The sequence below is a fragment of the Gymnoscopelus braueri genome (genome assembly GCF_963280865.1).
Source record: "Gymnoscopelus braueri genome assembly, chromosome: 15".
NCBI classification, from domain to species: domain Eukaryota; kingdom Metazoa; phylum Chordata; class Actinopteri; order Myctophiformes; family Myctophidae; genus Gymnoscopelus; species Gymnoscopelus braueri.
In genome coordinates, this window is record NC_137620.1 from 4,072,707 (window position 1) to 4,095,051 (window position 22,345).

At 40.4% G+C, this 22,345-nt stretch overlaps 1 protein-coding gene across 1 annotated transcript; it reads left to right on the forward strand.

Moving 5' to 3' along the window:
• The first annotated feature begins 202 nt into the window (after positions 1 to 202).
• mad2l1 (MAD2 mitotic arrest deficient-like 1 (yeast)) lies at positions 203 to 12,872 on the forward strand. Its single transcript, XM_080451428.1, has 5 exons — positions 203 to 365; positions 3,199 to 3,345; positions 4,990 to 5,110; positions 8,858 to 8,961; positions 11,878 to 12,872. The coding sequence occupies exons 1-5, from the start codon at positions 302 to 304 to the stop codon at positions 12,048 to 12,050; spliced, it is 609 nt and encodes a 202-aa protein (XP_080307554.1). The 5' UTR covers positions 203 to 301; the 3' UTR covers positions 12,051 to 12,872.
• The last annotated feature ends 9,473 nt before the right edge of the window (positions 12,873 to 22,345 follow it).

The following is a 22,345-nucleotide window of genomic DNA, read 5'->3' on the forward strand; positions in this document are numbered from 1 at the left end:
AAACCAAATTTAAAAACACGGGGAATCATTTTGGAGGTGCATGGCGCTGGTGGTTCCGGTCAGTGGTTCCGGCCACCTGATGACGTAAAGTCATTTCCGCTTTCAACCGGATCAGAAGCCCGAAAATAGTGTCAACTGTCAATGCCTGGCTACTACCGCGCGTGCGCGGCGGCGGCTCCAGTCCAGTTCAGTTGCCATTTCAAACTGCCTGGCGGTTAAAGACACACGGAAGGGGAAAAAAACAACATAGAGATTAATTATTTAATTTAACGATAATAAAGTCAAATAAAAACTCTTTAACATGACCAGCACGCTGAAAGGAATCACCCTTAAAGGAAGCGCGGAGCTGTGCGCCGAGTTTTTCTGTAAGTAGTGTTTTAAACTAAAAAAAGTCTCAAATGTGTTTTTCTTCTGTTGTTGCCGGGGGGAAATAGCAGACCTACAAGCTCACAAGGCGTCGCGGAGCGACGCCTTGTGAGCTTGTAGATCGGCTATTTTCCAGTAACACGCGGTTTGGTGACAAAGAATAAACGCGTTACCTCTCTTATCTGTCACGTTTGCGTCACGTATTTGATTGAAACTCGAGTAAAAAGTGACGGATGCTTGTTTTTTTAATGTGTTATAATGAATGAATCGCTGACATGTTTCCCACACAAAATGCAATGGTTCTCAAAATTTTTGATCCCTTTTTAGGTATGCAGTAATAGGCCGCGGACCCCTTGACACGATTACTTTTCATCTGCGACCCCTAGCCTTAGATCAAGACTCTCGTAGATGTATTTGATCGATTTTGACCTTTTTTTACGAGTCTCTTAGTGACCCCCCCCCCCCAAGATTGCCCTGGAATGTCAGCTCCAAAGCCCGTACTTCTCCAGACATGTACAAATGCCAAATATAAGGTGCTTACCCGCTTGCCCCAATTAACTAGGTGTTAACTAAATGTATTAGTCCATATTTTTCATTGAAGAAGTGTTTTAATCCCGTCTGTGGCCGAACGCCCCCCCCCCCCCCCTCTTTTAATTCCTGTATACATTGAGTGTAATTCCGCCTTTCACCGGACGCGCCCCGTCACTACCGCCCATTGGGAACTTCCGACAGAATCGGCCACAGACGGCATTAAAACACTTCTTTATTGAACAATAATGACTAATACATTGCATTAATACGCCGGACACCTAGTTAACATTTGGTGCAAGCGGGTAAGCACCTTCATATTTAGCATTTGTACATGTTTGGAGAAATACTGGTTGGGGGGTGGTACAGAACTCCAGTTACAGAACTGTATGGGGTCCATTTGGTCCCTAAAACCATCGCTCATTTAACTTGGAAACCCCTCAAGGATCCCTGGGGGGGAGGCGGCAGGCGGCCTAGACCCACCAGCAGTGTCCCATTGTTAGTGGTTCTCAATGTGGAGTCCAGGGACCCCCAGGGGGACCTTAATGGGGTTCCAGGGGGGTCTCCAGCTAAGTGATTGATAGTTAATCTTCACCATTTACAATTACATCATTAAACAAGTACATTTAGAAGTAAATATAACTAGAAAATGTACAAAAATGTCTATTTTTATCAGAGTTTCACTGTTATCTCTATAGCTACCCATGCAGACATGCAGACATAGACTTGTTTTTCTTGACCACAATGTTAAAGAATGCAATTTGATGTTATTGAAACAAAGTACATTTACTGTAAGTACTGTACGTATGTACAATTTTGAGGTGCTTTTACTTTACTGGAGTATTTCCAATTGCCAATCTCAGAGGCAAATATTGTACTTCTTACTCCACTACAATTATTTGAAAACTTTAATTACTAGTTACTTTGTACATTTTGATTATTGTTATAAAACATACATTAACCACTATACATAGACTATTTGAAAATAGCAGATCTACAAGCTCACAGCGCGTCGCATCGCGGTTCGTTCGTTGTGAGCTTGTAGATCTGCCATTTTCAAACATTTTTAGTATTTACTTTTGATACTTTATGTATATTTTGATGCCAATACTTTAGTACTTTTACTCCAGTAACTCCGTAAGAGCATCTGCTAAATGCCTAAATTATAAAACCTACAGTACATACTAGACGGCAAAGGAATTCTGGAACAAATGGCAAGACGACTTCGGACCAAATCATGTCAAAAAAAAAAAAATGCTCTCAGATTGTGGTCCTAGAGTTAAAAAGCTGGGGGTACAATGCCTAAATGCATATCAAACAAGGGTTCCTTGCATAGGAACAATATTACCAAAACAACATTTTACATATTGTGTAACTTAATTGTTTGGGAAACAGCACGAGGGTGGTTTTATATAATCACACATCAGGACTTGTTGTTGGCCATACAAACATTTTCAGTCGTGCAATTGTATGACCTGAGGCCGATTCTACAAATGTCTTCTAAATCCTAACAGTATTCTTAAACACTTTTTTTAAAACACTTGTTATGATATCAGTGGTTCTCAAACTTTTTTATGTCAAGGAACCCCAAGAATGATATGCATTTGGCCACGGACACCCCCATCTCAAAATATTTAGTTCCAGGGACCCCCCCCCCCCCCCCCAGTAGCAAAGATTTGAGTTACAAATGTTTGCTTTATAAATATATATATATATTCAAAGATTTGCAAAAACGTTCATGATTTAAAACAAATTGCAGATCTACTTGTATATCTGTTATTAGTAGCAAGTATAACATTACAGTGGTTTAAATCTAAAATGACAGATGCTTTCCCGGTCTTAATGGGTTAGTCCATTGGTTTTCAACCAGTGGTCCGGGGACCACCAGTGGTCCTTGGGGGGGTACCAGGGGGTCCCCAGCAAAATTAGTTAACATAGCGTCGAAATCATTTTTACCACTTAGCTTTGGCTATTCAGAAATAGCAGATCTACAAGCTCATAGTGCGGCACCGGGTGTCGCACTATGAGCTTGTAGATCTGCTATTTTTAAAAAGTCTTGAAAATGTGTGCATATCTTTGAATATTTATATTTTTTTAAAGCAAATATTTTTAACTCAAATCTTTGCTTCTGGGGGTCCCTGGCACACAACATTTTTAGATGGGGGTCCGCGGCCAAATGTATATCAATTTAGGGGTCCTTGGCATGAAAAAGGTTGAAAACCACTGGGTTAGTCCATTAGGTTGATAAGCACCTTGACTGTGCTTTGCCTTTGCATGTTAGTAACATACATACGATCTCCGCAGCGTTTGGCATCAACAGCATCCTCTACCAGCGAGGCATCTACCCCCCAGAGACCTTCACCAGGGTCACCCAGTACGACATGAGCCTGCAGCTCACCACCGACCCCAAGCTGAAGAACTACCTTACCAACGTGGTCACGCAACTCACGGGTCAGTCTGGGTCAGGGCTGCTGCACTCCATGATTTCACTAGCAATTGTTCTATCAATTACTTACTTCGATTAATCGTATAATCGAGAAGTGTTTTATTTATGTATTTTTTCTTTTGTTTTTTCCCAACCGATCAATTGCGTCACAGAAGTGTGTTACTTATGTATTTTTTATTAGTTTTTCCAACCGATTAATTGCGTCACAGAAGTGTTTTATTTGTGTTTTTATTAGTTTTTCCAACCGATTAATCGTGTCACAGAAGTGTTTTATTTGTGTGTTTTTATTAGTTTTTCCAACCGATTAATCGCGTCACAGAAGTGTTTTATTTATGTATTTTTTATTCGTTTTTCCAACCGATTAATCGTGTAACAGAAGTGTTTTATTGATGTATTTTTTATTCGTTTTTCCAACCGATTAATCGCGTCACAGAAGTGTTTTATTTATGTGTTTTTATTAGTTTTTCCAACCGATCAATCGCGTCACAGAAGTGTTTTATTTATGTATTTTTTATTAGGTTTTACAACCAATCAATCGCGTCACATTGCGATGTGTTGTGAGCTTGTAGATCAGCTATTCTTACTGTTTTGAATGCTTAAAAAATATATATCAATTATTTATTATTCTTTTTGCCCATGTTATAATGACATGCCAAAAATAGGGATACATTTTGTATCGATTATTTTATTAAACGATTATTGATTATTTTTTATAATCTGTAAAATTGATTAGTTTGAATAAAGGTTGCACCCCTACTTTAGTTTAATCTCCGGATGAAATGAGCTCCACCATTAGTCAGTTTGTTCTAAATAGGCCTAACTGAACCACAACATGGTGAGCAGAGGTGTAGAGTTTCACAGACCGCTGTGGGACATTCCACACTTCAGTTAGCTTGGATGGCTGGTTAACGTTACATCATAGAAAAAGCAGATAAGATGTGCTCTAGTCTATCTGATGTCTTTTCATATAAAGGTGCTTTTAGCAAAAGGTCTTGATTTATTTTCTTTTTATAAAAAAAACTCTGTAATCTAATCTCACTATTATTCCTTCTTAATTTTTTTGGGGAACTTTTGGATCAGACCTGATATATGATATGATCTTATGATAATAGATCCAATCAATTACACCTAGAACAATATATGTTAGCTCTACTGAAATGAGTCGATGCCACTGAAACTCGTGGACCAAATCTAGCTTTTGGGATGTCAGTGGTTCCAAAAATGTTCATGTCAAGGACCCCCAAAATTATATGTAGTTGGCCGCGGACCCCCATCTCAAAATATATAGTTCCAGGGACCCCCAGAAGCAAAGATTTGGGTTACAAAAACAAAAAAAAGTATATAATATTCAAAGATTTGCACACATTTTCACGATAAAAAAAAAAATGCAGATCTACAAGCTCATAGTGCGGCACTCGTGCCGCGCTATGAGCTTGTATATCTGCTATTTTTATATAGCCAAATAAATCAAAAAATGACACAGATGCTTCCCCGGTCTTAAAGGGTTAAGACACTTTCATGTCAAGGACCCTAAACATAATTGGCTGCATACCCCCATCTGATTATTATTTTTTTTGCCAGGGTTTTAATGGGGTAAATGTCCACTGACTGGTGCACACCGTGTTTTGGTTTTGTTTATCCTGTTGCAGAGTGGCTGTTTGAGTGCACGGTGCAGAAGCTGGTGCTGGTGATCACATGTCTGGAGACCAACGAGGTGCTGGAGAGATGGCAGTTTGACATCGAGTGTGACAAGTCGGCCAAGGAGAGCAGGTAAAACACGCTTACACTACTAGTGACATCATTGGCCTTGATTCTGAGCCAGATGGCATTGGCGGGAGACACAAATGTGTGCACACAACTCACAAGATGTTCTTCTAACGGGGTCACAGACAAAGAATGATAACAATAACAAGGCTATGTGACGGAAGGAACAGAAACGTTCGAGCTATGGCATGTGCCGTTGACACCCCTGGGAGGCAAACTGTATCCGGATGTTCAATGGGAGGGAGCTGGCCCGGACCAGCTCATGAACAAACAATTTTTTTAATGATTGTGACATTTGTCAGATAATCGGTTAACCCAATAAAACCGGGAAAGCACTTAAAGCATTATTTTATACTTTGGCTATCCAAAAATAGCAGATCTACAAGCACACAGAGCGGCACTTTAGTGCCACGCTATGAGCTTCTAGATCTGCTATTTTGGAAAAATCTTGAAAATGTGTGCAAATCTTTTAATGTATATATTTTTAAAGCGAACATTTGTAACTCAAATCTTTGCTTCTGGGGGTCCCTAGGACAAAATATTTTGAGATGGGGGGGTCCACGGCCAAATACATCCGTGACATGGAAAAAGATTGAGAACCGCTGATTATATAGCAGCATGAGTTTTTTCAGAAAACTGTTTTGAGTAAAAAATGTTCACTTAAAAAAAATACATAATAATAATGTTTCTTTATTTTTCAAAGATTTCCACACATTTTCAAGATTTTTCAGAAATAGCAGATCTACAAGCTCATAGCGTGGCACGAGCTTGTAGATCTGCTATTTTTGAATAGCCAAAGAAATCTAAAATGACACGGATACGTTCCCGGATTGAATGGGTATAAGGAAAATAGAAGAACACTGTGCTGTATTCATTGTTTTCTGGTGTCTTTTTGATGATGTGCACACTGTATCATTTTTATTGAGACATATAAAGAGCACATAATAGGTTTTTGCCTGGGCAGTATGGGCTCTCATCACAAGAACCGCTCACCCATAGGCAGGTTTGTCTCATGATGGCATCCGTTAGTTCCTCATTTGTAATTTATTTCAGGAGTGAGTCTGGCATGATCGCCCATTCGGCAATTTGGCTGTGGGCTGGAGTTGGGCGGGAGTAATAGCGTTGACTGACAACCCCTTCAGCCAATCAGCAGTGTTCCCCTTCAGCCAGTGCATTTTTACCACCTCCAGACTAATGTGACGCAACGGGACTTTTGAGATGGCCATGCCCAAAATAGGTTGCCTTATTCGGATACATGCGTGTCACTGTCCGCCCCTGCCGGTTCTCAGAAATGTTATTTTTAAATAGGCTCTGTCATGATTAATTGACCACATACTGTATATGAAGTTAAACAACTACATTCTATCCAAACGATATCTTAAAAGTAAATTCCGTGCCTCAAAATAGAAGTTTGAGAGCGTTTTGAAGTTTAAAAGAGAGTAGAAAACACTGCGGTCAAAAAAGATGGCTGCGTTCGTTTTTGGTCGGCTGCACTCAGGCTGCACTCGGTTCCATTCGGGCTCACTCGAACTCGCCACCTGATTGGCCAACTTTCGCTGTCAATCACAGAACGATGAGCGACGACGCTGATAGGCTCGTCCATTTGGTGAACGGGCTAGAAACGCCCAGACAAGCCTTCAGGCCAGACTCCTGAAATCAAATGGAAATTAGATTTCCGGAGGGAGGGGGGTTTACCAGGCTACGGGAACGCATCTGTCATTTTATATTTTAACCACTTTAACCATTATCTTATATTTTGGCTATTCAAAAAATAGCTGCTATTTAAAAAATTATCATTATCATCTTTGAATATATATATATAATATATATATATATTTTGTTTTTAAAGCAAACATTTGTAACTCAAATCTATGCTTTTGGGCATCCTACAAATGTACAATTTGTTTACAAAATGATATGTATTTGGCCGCAGACCGCCATCTCAAAATATGTTGTTCCAGGGACCACCCAGAAGCAAACATTTGAGTTAAACATGTTCGCTTTAAAACAATATATATATTCAAAGATTTGCTAAATTTGTCACGATTTTTCTAAAATAGCAGATCTACAAGCTCATAGCGCGGCACTCGGTGCCACGCTATGAGCTTGTAGTACGGATGGCCAACCGTTCACCGTTAACCGACCGTTAAGCGGCCACCGATTAATACTAACGACTAATCGGGGGAATTCTTTTTTTTTTTTTGGGCCAAAAATGTTTTTTAATTGTTTTTTGGCCAAGTCTACACCTGTAACCACACGTAACTTCCACTTTATTCTTCTTCTTCCTCGTCTTTGTATTGGTATTGTTTGTGTTGGAGCGCCTCAGTGCGGCTGCAGAGTTCATGTGCAACCTCTTCCAGAGAGAGATAGAGACACTAGAAACTCTGCTGGAGACACAAAACAAACTGTGTAGACTTTGAAATAAAATGTATTTTGGCCCTTAAAAAAAAAGAAAATCTTAACGGTTATCGATTAATTAATCGGTAAGGCCTAACGGTAACCGGTTAATAAAATGTCTCCATTTGGCCAACCCTAGCTTGTAGATCTGCTATTTTTGAATAGCCAAAGTATAACAAATAATGGTTAAAGTGGTTAGTCAATTTGATGTGAGCACCCAACGCCCAAATCTCACGTCAAGTCTTGTGCACGCAAATTATTTCCATCGTAGACATCCAGACAATCTGAAGGGCATCTAAACAGTATGCATCAGCCACAGATATCACATAACACAGTTAGTGTTATGGGTTTAAAAAACAAACAAAAAAAAATGCATGTGGCAAATAAAGGTTGATTGATTGAGTGCAGTGTTTCCCTGGCTATATATACATTCAAAGTTCTCTGTCGCCATGACTATTTTCAGTCATGTGGATTACATAGAAGCCAGCATGTCTTCTGTAGAAGGGTCCAGGAACTCTCTGGGTTCCTTGAGAGGGTTCCAAATAGACCCTTACCGGTCTGTAACTCTCAGAGTTATGGGGGTCCTTGAAATTAAAAGAACCACTGATCTAAGAATAAATAAAAATGACAAAAATATATATGAAACTAGTGCAACATCAACTGAAGCATTCTCTGATACTAAATTATTGATTACGGTAAAGGACATATCGCAATGTGATACATTATAGACTGGCATCCTCACCGATACCAGCATTTTAGGCAGCTTTTCTGATACTATAGGAACAATTCTACAGCAGTGGTTCCAAACCTTTTCATGAAAGACCCTCAAAATGATATGTATTTTGCTGCGGACCCCCATGTCAAAATATTTTGTTCCAGGGCCCCCCCTGTTGTTGATGTTTGCTTTAAAACATTTTATATTCAAAGATGTTCACACATTTTCACAATTCTTTTCAAATAGCAGATCTACAAGCTCATAGTGCGGCACTCGGTGCCGCGCTATGAGCTTGTATATCTGCTATTTTTGAATAGCCAAAGTATAAAAGGTTAAAGTAGTTAAACTTATTGATGCTATATTAACACATCTGGCTGGGAACCCCCTGGAACTCACCCCCCCAAGGACCCCTGGGGGTCCCCGGACCCCACTCTACAGTAAACATGACGTGTGTGTGTGTGTGTGTGTGTGTGTGTGTGTGTGTGTGTGTGTGTGTGTGTGTGTGTGTGTGTGTGTGTGTGTGTGTGTGTGTGTGTGTGTGTGTGTGTGTGTGTGTGTGTGTGTGTGTGTGTGTGTGTGTGTGTGTGTGTGTGTGTGTGTGTGTGTGTGTGTGTGTGTGTGTGTGTGTGTGTGTGTTGCAGCGCCCCCAGGGACAAGTCCATCAAGGTCATCCAGGATGAGATCCGCTCTGTCATCAGACAGGTCACCGCCACCGTCACCTTCCTCCCCCTGCTGGAGACGGCCTGTAAGTACAGCTGGATAAAGAGCTCTTGTTCCATGAATTACATGCCAGATATTCTGTCAAAGTAAACAAACATCAATATCTAGGCGTAAAAACACATATTCTCATTAAAGCACAACTCACCCATTTTCAACCTATTATGAAGATGCTATCCTCATATTATTGGTCCTCACGAATGCTCATAAGATGGCACCATTTCTACTCACTCTGGTCTCTGTGGAAGGTTCAGAAATGTGTCTACCAGTGATGTCATCCGTAGACAAGTGCGTTCACTTCAAACAAAATTTCAAACTTTTTTAAAAGGATTTTTATTCATATTTCATACATTTTTAATGCAAGAACAATGGCAGTTTTTTGGCATCCATTTCAGCATCCTAACTCCAGGAAGAGAAAAGCTGTAGTTTCTATTAGCTTGGAATTCCTATTATATAAAATGATGTCATATCAGTGATGTCATCACTGAGACAGAGTGAGTAGACATTGTGGCTAGGGGTGAGTGCGGATATTTGGTTAACCTACTAAATGGGGCTGCAACTACTAAACATTTTCCAAATAATATTCAGTTATTGGCAATCCTTTTTTTTCCTCCATATTATATCATGTCTTAATAAAATGTTGCTTTTTAACAAGCAAAGTAAGCAGGCACCGATCCCATGGGTGCTCCAGGGCTCGAGCACCCACATGAGACAGCGAGCACCCACTGGGAATGCGGCGGTCGGGCGGTTAAAATGCTTTGTAACGTGTGCACTGTGCAGGATGCGTGACACCCGGTCTTATACCGCACGTGATTCTGAACGGATGTCTGTCATTCTAACTCTCTCTGTAATCTTCAAAGTCTGATTATTAGTTCCTTGTGCCAGTTATCATCCGCCGATAATCCAATTGTACAACTTGAAATGTAGCCTACACAGTACATTCACTCTGTTTCTCTTTGTCGCTCTCCCCCTCTCTCTCTCAGGGTTCCCGCGGGTCCTTAAAAAGTCTTAAATGGTCTTTAAAAAAATATCGGGAATTTAAGGTCTTAATTTGTCTTAAATTTGACCGTAGGTATTAAATTTGAAGATTATGTTTTTAAGGCTCATGGGAAAATGAAAGCCATAAACATTTGTGCGTATTCTAGTGTTGAATTTTCCATAAAGATATATCGGTACGCTCCTCCATCTCTCCCACTGAGTTGAGAGCGGTTGAGAGACGCACACACGCACAGTGTGTTCCATAGTCTAATAGCCCCGCCCTCCCCTGTCTCTCTTCTCATTCATTCACTCAGCTGGAGTTGACGACAAGCTTGTGTTGTGTCGTTGCCCGGCCGTCAGCGCTGCCGTGTCGCTCGTTAATTAATTTGCTCCAGGTGTCTGTGTAAGCTCAGAAGCTCATTTAAGTGGGCATTGGACAAAATCATAGCCCCCGCGACCGTTTTGGTTAATAAAGATAGTTAGTTGAGCACTGTTTGGCAGTACTTGTTGCTACAGAGCATGCTAATGAATGCTAAGTGCTAACGACAAATGGATGCTATAGGGATGTCACCGGTTACAATGTGGAATAAAAACGAGGAACGCTTCCCCCTCAGCTGTCATCAGGCAACAGTTTCAAGTGATAGGAAAAATGTTTGACTGATCAGAAGTAAATCAACTAGGATGCTGTGCACACACACACAGTGTGCAGTGGTTGTCAAAGTGGGGTCAGGGGACCCCAAGGGGTCCTTGAGGGAGTTCCAGGGGGTCCCCAGCTAAATAATAGATAGTTAGGAACCAAATGGACCCTTATGTGCCTGTAACTCTAGAGTGTACTACAAATGGAACCATTTGTACACTTTTGAGTTAAATTAACATTGGTTTTACAATATAAATTGGGGTCCCAGCACTATAACTGCCATTTGGGGTCCGTAGCCTAATGCATGTCAAACTGGGGATCCTTGAAATTAAAATAGTTGAGAATCACTGCTAGAACTGTAAAAATCTTCTCTTATGGGGGTCCTTGGCTTATCTTTTCAAATGGGGGTCTGCGGGCTAATAAGTGTGAATTTGGGGGTCCTTGACATGAAAAAGTTTGAAAACCACTGGTGTAGGACACACACACACACACACACACACACACACACACACACACACACACACACACACACACACACACACACACATACATACAAGCACCCTAATGCTTGAGACACACTCATTTTATTGATTTTTAAAGGCCTGATCTAGAAAAATGCAAATGTCTATTTTAAAAAGGGTGATATTTATTTTATATTACCAGCCAGAGATAAGATGAGAATCAATCTGTAATAGGCTTATACAGTAAACAACACACTCACAGCCTTTGATTTAAAATATATATAACAGTTTTTTGAGGACCAGCGTGAGGACCAGGTTGCTATAATCAGTGGTTCTCAAAACATTATATGTATTTGGCCGTGGACCCCCATCTCAAAATATTTTGTTCCGGGGACCCCCAGTAGTTGTAACAGAGTTAAAAATGTTCGCTTTAAAAGATGTACTGTATGTTCAAAGATGTGCAAACATTTTCACGATTTTTAAAAAATAGCAGATCTACAAGCTCATAGTGCGGCACTCGTTTACCACCCGCTGGCCTGCACTCACATTAGCCAATTTCAATATAGGAAGATATTGTTCCGACATTTATTTGGGTCTTAAATTACATTTGTTGACATTTGTCTCAAAAGGGTCTTAAAAAGTCTTAAATTTTAATTTCAAAATGGTGCAGGAACCCTCTCTCTCTCTCTCTCTCTCTCTCTCCCCGTCTCTCAAAGCCGTAGAGAGAGAGAGAAAGAGAGAGAGTGCAGCAGAATAGCCAAAGAAATCTTAAACGTGACATGACACGGATGTGTTCCAGGTCTTAATGGATTGAGAGCAAAATGTCCCACCATGTGATGTATAACGGTAAATTATGGAAACCCCCCAGGTTCCTTTGACCTCCTGGTCTACACAGACAAGGACCTGGACGTGCCGGCGCAGTGGGAGGAGTCTGGTCCGCAGGTCATCAACAACTCCGAGGAGGTCCGCCTTCGCTCCTTCACCACCACCATCCACAAGGTCAACAGCATGGTGGCCTACAAGAGGACCGACTCTGTCTAGACCGCAGACTCCCGTCTAGCCCCCCTAGACCTCTCAACTGTATATACGTAGAAGTTGGACACTGTCAAATATTGAGGAGCTTGTTACTACCTCTTCGCCTATGTCCTTTTCTCTCCCCGTCTTCCATCGTCTCATCTCAGCTAGCTTCACTCTTTCCTTTTCTCACGTCCCACCTGTGGGGTACCGATCCACAGGTTGAGAACCTCTGCTCTTCGCTGAACTTGTCCTTTGTCTCTGTGCTATAAACCAATAGTCTCTTCAGCTAATTACGATGTAAATATTTTCTTGTCAACAATGACCTTTCCTTGTATTTTGTGGTTTATTTTTCTCTTTTTTTTTGTGTCTTTCTTTTATCAAGTTCCCTGTCTCTGTTGTCACAGATAGTGGTTTATGTGTTATTCTCATGGAATACCAGGAGGAGCCACATTTACATGTATTAAAAGCAGTGGTGGAAAAAGTACTTGTATTCTTTCTTAAGTAAAAGTATCAATACTGTAGTGTAGAAATACCCTGTTAGGGCACGGTCACACCAAACTATGGTTGCCCGCTGTTCAACTCGGGTTGGGCGCGGCCGACAGTTTTTTGCAGCAGTTTTGTATGGCATGTACCAGCAGGCGTATGGAGCACATAAACGCAAGATGTGCGCGACACGCAGAAAGATGCGCAAGACCATGAATCCACGCATTTGCATTGACAAAGCATTGGCAGATAGCGCCCCATAGGTCAAATAAAAGACCGTGCCCTTACAAGTAAATGTCCGGTGTACTCAAAATGTACTTGAGTAAAAGTACAAAAGTATTGGCATCAAAATATACTTAAAGTACTAAAAGTAAAAAAGTAGTCATTGTGCAGAAGGTCCCATTTCACAAGTTCATAATGTATACAGATCTTTTGATAGCAGATCTACAATCTCACAATGTGTCGCATCTTAACTCATTGTGAGCTTGTAGATCTGCTATTTTCAAATGACCTAAATGTACATCGGGCTGAAGTGGTTAATGTATGTTTTGTGATAATCTAGATCTACAAAGTAAGGGTCTATTTGGAACCCCCTCAAGGAACCCTGAGGGGTCCTTTTGAAAACCACTGGGCTACATAGAGCTCTACAAGCTTGTAGATCTGCTATTTTCAAATGGCCAAAATGTAAATAGGGCTGAAGTATTTGACCAGTGAAGTGGTATGTTTTCATTCATAGGTCCAATGTTCAGTGCAAAAACACGATTAAATCGTTAATCACAATTATTTGTGACAATTAATGGTCATCTTAAATGTTGTAATCGTGACAGCCCTACTCACTCATATAGGTGCAAGATTGGGAGATTGATTTACAGGTGCACATCATGAGGTTGGTTGAAACCACTTAGTACCGTAGCCATACATTTATGTTTGACAGTCATTTTTGATATAATAAAAAGAAAAATGCACACAAATGATTTTTCCACTTGTGTTATTGGTGAGACGTCAACTGTGAGTCGAACAGGTTTAGAGACAGGAATTACTTTATTGCTCAATGCTCATGGTGACGAGTGGCTTAGAACAGTACTGTAGTTCTCAAACCTTTTCGTGCCAAGGACCCCCAAATTGATATATATTTGGCCGCGGACCCCCCATCTGAATTTCTTTTGTGCCAGGAACATAGAGTTGTGTTAAAATGTTCACTTAAAAACAATATGTATAAGATTTGCACAAATGTTCAAGATTATTTAAATATAGCAGGTCTACAACTTGTGACGCGCTATGAGCTTGTAAATCTGCTATTTTTGAATAGCCAAAGTATTAAGTTAAAATGTTGATGCTATGTTAACTAAGTTTGCTGGTGACCCCCTGGTACCCCCTCCATGGACCCCACTTAGAGAACTGGTTTAGAAGTAGCTTTTGTCTGTAGAATCTGTGCTGATGCGCTGTAACCCTGCCACCACTTCTACTGTATGGCCAAGTGCTCTAGACCAGTGGTTCTAACATTTTCATGTCAAGGACCCCCAAATTAATTTGTATTTGGCCGCGGACCCCCATCTGAAAATACTTTGTGCCAGTGACCCCACATGTGTTGTTAAACTTTCAAAAATATTCAAATACATATATATATTTTTTTTTTTCTTTGCCAGATTGTTTGCAAATAGCAGATGTACAAGCTCACAACGCGTCACTTTGCAGAGCTTGTAGCGGCTATTTAATTTCAAATAACCAATGTATATAGGGTTACAGTGGTTACATTGATGTTGATGCAATATTAACACGTTTTGCTGGACACCCCCTGGAACCCCCCCAAGGAGGACCCCACTTTGAGAACCACTGCTCTACCACGGGGACTTATCAGAGGAAACTCGGTAACAGATCTGGTATGCCTGTTGTCTTTGAGCCACATACCGCCATTTGTGATCCAATCTATTCTACATAGATGCATAACAACTTATAACAAAGACATTATTACTGACTAAGTTATGGTAGTTACAATGTGCTGTTCTGCTGAGCTTATAATACATTATACCAGCACTTACACTTCATAAACCTTGTTATAAGTTGTTATGCATAATTATAAACATATAATGCATTATAAATGCGACTATAATGAATTATAGACCCAACCTTCAAATGAAGTGCAGTGGTGGATTTACTTAATACTGTACTTAAGTACAATTTTGAGGTATTTGTACTTTACTTGAGTATTTCCAATTTCCAATACTTTTACTTCTACTCCACAACATCCCAGAGGCAAATATTGTACTTTTACTCCACTACAATTATTTGAAAACTTTAGTTACTAGTTACTTTTCAGATAATTGTGATATTATAAAACATACATTAACCACGTCAGCCCTATTTTATACCTAGGCTATTTGAAAATAGCCGATCTACAAGCGATGTGACGCGTTGTGAGCTTGTAGATCTGCTATTTTCAAACATTTTAGTACTTTTACTTTTGGTACTTCAAGTCCATTTTGATGCCAATACTTTTGTACTTTTAATCAAGTAAATTTAGAATTCTGGACTTTTACTTGTAACAGAGTATTTCTATATTGCAGTATTCATACTTTTACTTAAGTAAAACATTTGAGTACTTTTCCCACCACTGGTAAAGTGTTACCATAAAGGTTATTGTCCATTCATGCCAGTCATTCCCAATGCCATTTTGGTGTTTTTCTTACCACAAGGTGGCACTGTTTCTCATTCAGTTTGCATTAATCTGACTCCTTGAGCAACTTCAGTTGAGTGTGTGTGTGTGTGTGTGTTAGGGGTGTAACGATATGTTTTAACAACGATTCGATACGTATCACGATACTTGGTTGTCGATACGATTAATTTAGAACGATACGATACGCTTCGATTCAGTGATTTAGTCGACATGATACATGAACGATACAGAACAGGTTAATTTAGAACGATACGTTTCGATTCAATGATTTAAAATCGATATAGTAACTATTTATTTACCCCCCCAAAAAATGTGAAAAATAAATACCTGGATACTGGATACCCCTCTTTCTCTTTTTTTCTTCTTAAAAGTACTTAGTATTGATAAAATTGATTATTTGCATTGCAGAACGATTCGATACGATTATTTGCATTGCAAAACGATTCGATACGATACAAAGTCAAACGATACGATATTTAGCTGTTTGCATATCGATATAGTAGATCGTTGAAAATTCAAAGCAATTTTTCGATGCAGTTACCGTTACACCTCTAGTTCTGACCAATCTGACCGACTTCCTACTTGGCACATCACTCCTTTGGATGTGAATTGTTATCATGTGACAGGTTAGAAGTGGTGTGGGATGGGATGTATGACATCATGTGCCCCCACTCAAGCCCCTTATCACCAAAGTAATGGAAAAGTCATTGGCAAAATTAAGACATTGCAGAATTATGTTTCGGCATAGGATAAATTAAGTACTTTAGTAATAAATTGGAACACAGTAAAACATTTTATGTCAGAGTATTGGGAACGGGCTTAGGGCGGAGACTTGCCCAAAATGACGTAGTTCCGGTCGGCATCTTTTTTGCTATGACTATGACGACAGTTGTAAATAATGAAGCGTGGTGTCAATAATATGATAAAGCCACCCTCCCGCGAGTATAATATTACGATTATACAACAGTTACCATCAAAATAAAACATGTCAAAATGTATTCATATTGCGGGACATTTCTCTCTCAAAATAACAACCTTTCTGTGAGTGTTATCTCTATCCTGGGGTCCGTCTGACAGAGAGACAGACAGACAGACAGACAGACCCTGTTTACTTAGCCACCGTGAGCCACGCTTGACAACTTTTCTCAGGCAGGACACAAAGATAAACAAAACTGAACTGTTAGCTCAATCTCATTGTATTTAAAATATTCGATAGAAATTCTATTTTTTTAATGCCAGATTTAGCTACTACGGCCACAAACTTCCCATGCAAACTGCCAGCCTAGCCTGTAGCCACTTAGCAGGATCTGCTGTGCTCTGTGAGACTCCGTCTGATCAGCACAATTGATTTTTATATTTTTATTGTGTGCTGTCATGCTCGTTTGAGCATGGGTAGAGATGTGTTTGGAAATGTTGTTGAAGGTTATGTTATTTCGTCTTAAGGCTGACACCCAAGCCATACAACGTGTATTTGATATCTCCAACATGGGACATCTGATCTCCGTAGCTTTGCTTCCAAGTTGGAAATGTGTACCCAACGTCTGAACACTTGGTATTGCATGATTTGCATCGGACAACGCAGCAGCTACGTACCATTGCTAAATTAGAGCGACAGACAAGTAAGAGATAGAAGAGAGATGGAAGATAATGTACACAGTCTGAACGCCAACGTCACGACTACTTGCTGCTTAGCTTGCTCGACAAGAAGTATAGATCTACAGCTTGACGTTACTGTGGCACTGCGCGTCAAACTAGTCAGCAAAATAGAATGGGGCCCACTGTGGGCGGAGCTAACCCCCGAATCTCTGACACCATGATCCTGTTAATAGTTCTGACCGATCTGACCGACTTCCTATTTTGATGTATTTAAAAACAAACAAACAAACAAAAACATATTTGACAAAAGGGAATAGATTTTAAATATTTGAATATTTCCCCCGATCTGTCTTTCTTTCATTTAACTAAAGAAGTTTGGGTCAGAATGTTGTTACTGCCTCAGTGCCCATGGCCCAACTCACAAGCGCCATCTAGTGGTAATGAGATTTGACCTACTTTTTTTCTTCCAAGTTGATGGAACATCTGTCACATGTAACAAGGATAACAAAGAAATTCAAGTACTTTACTGATGAGCCTGTCTCAGTTGTATAGGTTTTAAAGATATTACCACAAAAACAATCAAATTATTGATTTATAACAGATTTATTTTGTATAAAAGTGAAGAAAGTCATAAATACATGATAAATAGGTAATAGATAACTAATAAATAGCTTCAAGTAAATCTTGAGGATCAATTGTAGGATAACATTTTTCAAATAAAACATTAGATCCCGTTGGCAACAGTTTGATGGGATCTACTGAAATGTCACTACAGTCCTCTTTTTATGTACATATCAAAAACAGTAAATAAATACACAAATGGCAATTACAAAAAATCTAAATGATACACATAATCTCAAATGATGTGGTTGTGAGCTCGTAGATCAGCTATTTTCAGTACACGACACTGTAATTTGACAAAGTATAAATCATGCTTTGCTTTAGGGAATTGACTGTCCAGTCCCTTTCCTCACCAAGACTCGTCACCGAGCTCTCTCAGAATCTCGAGAATAGATAGTTCAGGCACAGGGGCATGCTGGGAAGGCATCATCGGCCCTGGGCTGGCTGACTCCCTGGAGCCCTCTGCAGCATACCCTTGCCAGGAGTCAAACACCTGGGGGTAGTGATCTTCCTGTGTTGGGCTGTTCTCCTGGCCGCCGCCCCAGTAGCCGGAATCAGGGGTGTCAGGGGGGGAGCTGTTGGACATGGAACCTGTAATGGACATGTAATGCTGCTGCTCTGCAGATCCAGGGTACAGGACGGCTGCTCCCGAGTTTCTCATCTCAGGTGGAGAGGGGCACCAAAAAGAAGGCACCGGGGATGTTTGACTCCCTGGCTGAGCCCAGGCATTCGTCACGGATGGGCTGGAGCTGCTTCCAGGGTACCGATCCTGCTCGGCCTGATACATGGTGCCATATTGCCCATGATGTACAGGGGTGGAGTAGGCTTGAGGGCGCTGACATAAGTCATCTTTCAACACCTCATCCTTCACCTGGGCATGATATCCAGGTGGTGGTCCCTGGGGTGGCAAAGGGACAGCGCCAGACTCAGGGCTGCTGGGGTCCATGGTGTGGGGCGGAGAGAATTCCTGGGTAGGACCTTCAAGCTCAGCCTTCCACAAGGCTTTTTTGGCTCCTTTGAACTTCAGGGTGCGAGCTCTTGTGTTTTGAAACCACACCTGAGGGAAAAAGAAAGGAAGACGGTTAGGTTTGGATATCACTGTAATAGATTAAGAGAACATTCTGCTCTTGTGTCAGTTAATGGTTTTCTGCGTAAACAGAAATTGGAACAGAGCAAGAGCACCGGGGCTTATCTAGTTTGCTGTAAGATGCGAGTAGATATTGTATGCTATGCATGTGAGCATGCAAAGTGTTGAAAAAGACGACATACCTGGATGCGTGACTCGGGGAGGCCGGTGGTCTGGGACAGGCTCTCTCTCAGACTGATGCCCGGGTAGGGGTTAGTCTGGAATGTGATGCGGAGGAGCTCCACATGCTCCTTGGTGAAACTGGTCCTCTTCCTGCGGTTGGTACTGCGGGAGGAGGCACCACTGGCAGCAGAGGTCACCTGTCTAGGATCATCTGTCAGGAGAGGGGAGAGAGATTAGTGTCATGCATCTCCTTCTATTAACCACATGAACCCCAGTGCCAATATTCTGGGCATGTCATAAGAGACTAACATTCTGAGAAAATAGGCGAACATTAGGTGAAAATAGCAGATCTACAAGCCAAATATGTGTTTTAGTGGACAATAAAAAAAAGAACAGGGAATAAGGCACAACAATTGAATACATTCCTTCCACTCTTGAGACACTAGAACATCACATTGCATAACACAAAGCACAATTATCTGGTATTCCAAGCAGTTTAAAGAAACCCTATCTACATCCACTGTTATTGCCAGGTGGTGCACCTATACAGGCAAATCTCACTCACAGCTAGAAGTGTTGAATTAAACCATTAATAGTCTTAACAAGTAAAGGAAACAAATACAGTAAATTTCATGACAACTTGAAATCAGTTGTTTCTCAGTGAACACTACTTACCAGTGGAGGAGTACATGTTTGTGTTCAAATGGTGTTCCAAATTCCAAATGTAGTTGCAATGGAGTTCAGTGTTCCTTTCAGATTGAGGGTCTCTCAGTGTCTGCCTCCAGTTTGTTGGGGGGCACCTTTTATATGGATCCCCTAAGATTTCAGAAGTCACCCCAAAGAAAGAAGGTGTGAATTGTTATCATGTGACAGGTTGGAAGTGGTGTGTGATGGGTTGTATGACATCATGTGCCCCCACTCAAGCCCACTTATCACCTAATCTCTATCAAAGTAATGGCAAAGTCATTGGCAAAACTAAGACATTGCAGACATATGTTTTGGCATAGGATAAATTAAGTAGTTTAGTGATAAATTGGAACATATAATAATTGAACAATAATACAATTCAAATTGATAATTTAGGCATTTAGCAGAGATTCTTATCCAGGGTGCCTTAATAAATCTGAGTAAATGGCATGAACAAAACCTCTGTGTGTTTACAGTGTGTGCTTCAATAACAGTTAGACAATGAAGATTAAACATTTTATCTTCTGCTCAGGCTTATGCCATACTAAAAAACTGCCATATATTCAATAGGGCTGGCAAGGCTGGTGTCACTCCGCGGCTGCGGCTAGCCCCGCCCCCGGTCGGTGGGGTCGACATCTCCCTTCACTCGGAGGTTCGCTAATAGTAGCCTGCTAGTTAGTGCTCTTTCAGCAGTGTTTCGCCAAAATGGGAATGAATTGTTGTATGAAAACTGTTCCACGGCTTCTCACCATCGACAAGTTGAGAATAAAGGGGCTAAAATGGACAACGGACTAACTTTTCACCGCATTCCCAAATGGAAGCCAGCCAGGTCTCCCGACGTAACAAAGAGACGATGCATGGCTTGGTTGTCTGACAGCCCAGATGACAGAAAAAGACGTGGAAGAAACACGCAAGATAGCACACCTCAGGATCCATGTAGAGAGGGTTATAGGCACTATACGCAACAAGTACCATATATTAAATGGTAGGGTACCCATCACTCTGATGCATACACCTAGCCTGGTTCCAAACAGGCTGATAATCAGGCTAGCATAAACCAGGAGTGGGCAGGACATGACAATCCTTGACAAAGTTGTCTGAGCATGCTGTGATCTGACTAACTTGTGCACCAGTGTGGTTCTGAAACTATTTGTAATAGTACCCTTCTGCATAGTAAAAGCAGATATGAGGTTATGCTCTGTAGATACATTATCTGTTCCCTTTTTATGTACATAGTAACCTGTACATGTTTTCAAATAAAATACATAGTCTTTCTACATAAAATGATTATATGCAAATAGAACCGAATTCTTTCACATGGCTAAAATGCATAGGCCAGTCTATCATTATGCAGTGCTTTCATTCAATGCAAATATAACCGAATCCTGATGATGATGATCAGATCACCAGTTGCCTCACGTGTTAATGATCACATTATAATATGGATGGTTAGAGACCATTTTACTCCTCTTTGAGCCTGATGAGGTTCCTTTTTATACACATAGTAACCTGTAAATGTTTTCAAATAAAATACATAGTCTTTCTACATAAAGTGATTTTATGCAAATAGAACCGAATTCTTTCACATGGCTAAAATGCATTGGCCATTCTATCATTATGCAGTGCTTTCATTCAATGCAAATATAACTGAATCCTGATGATGATGATCAGATCACCAGTTGCCTCACTTGTTAATGATCACATTATAATATGGATGGGCAGAGACCATTTTACTCCTCTTTGAGCCTGATGAGGTTCCTTTTTTATACACATAGTAACCTGTAAATGTACCTTGTTTTCAAATAAGACACCTTCATGTGACGTTGACTTACAGTGGTTACTTTGTAGATTTTGATTATTATTACAAAACATACAGTAACCACTTCAGCCCATACATTTCGGCCATTTGAAAATAGCCGAACAAGCATTTTGAGCTTGTAGATCTGCTATTTTCAAAAGATTATACATTTTATACATTTGAAAGTTTGTTTTTGCAGTTGGCTTTTAACATTGTTGATGTAATTCTTTGGATGTACCGCTGTGTGTACTAGCTATATAGTAGTGTACCCTGTTGGATGGGTCTGTAGACTGGTAGTGACCCAACCAACATGGTGAATCTTGGCCACGCCCCCCAAATCACTCCCCCACCCAAGCGAACTTTGCCAGCCCTATTACATTAGACATGGAGAATTGACAATTTCAAGAGGTTAAAAATGTGAATTGAAGACACTGACATTTTTACCATTTCTATATTACTAAGCCAATGCCCGTTGGGAATGATGCCCGTTGGGAACACATGTACCCTTTGGTTTTCATACGAACCTGTTTCACCTGTTGTACCCATTGTACTCACTGTCAGAGTATAGTTCTGACCAATCTGACCGACTTCCTACTTGGCACATCACTCCTTTGGATGTGAATTGTTATCATGTGACAGGTTAGAAGTGGTGTGGATTGGGGTGTATGACATCATGTGCCCCCACTCAAGACATTTATCAACTAATCTCTATCAAAGTAATGTCAAAGTCATTGGTAAAATTAAGACATTGCAGAAATTTGTTTTGGCATAGGATAAATTAGTACTTTAGTGATAGATTGGAACACAGCGAAAAAAGAAAATACAATTCAAATTTATAATTTAGTCATTTAGCAGAGATTCTTATCCAGAGTGCCTTGAAACAATCTGAGTAAATGGCATGAACAAAATCTCTGTGTGTTTACAGTGTGTGCTTCAATAACAGTTAGACAATGAAGATGAAACATTTTATCTTCTGCTCAGGGTTATGACATATACTAAAGGAAGGACTTGAATATTTCTGGATGCAAGCTTTATTGTGATCTTATAGCTCTTTCCTCATATTATAGATATGAACATAAACATAAATGATACATTTAGTTTACTTTAGTTTACTTTAGTTTACTTTAGTTTAGAAATTAGACCAGGCCTGGAATTTCGTCATTTTAGGGGCAAGGCCACTTGGCCTTTGGTGTTGTCCATTTCTTTATTGA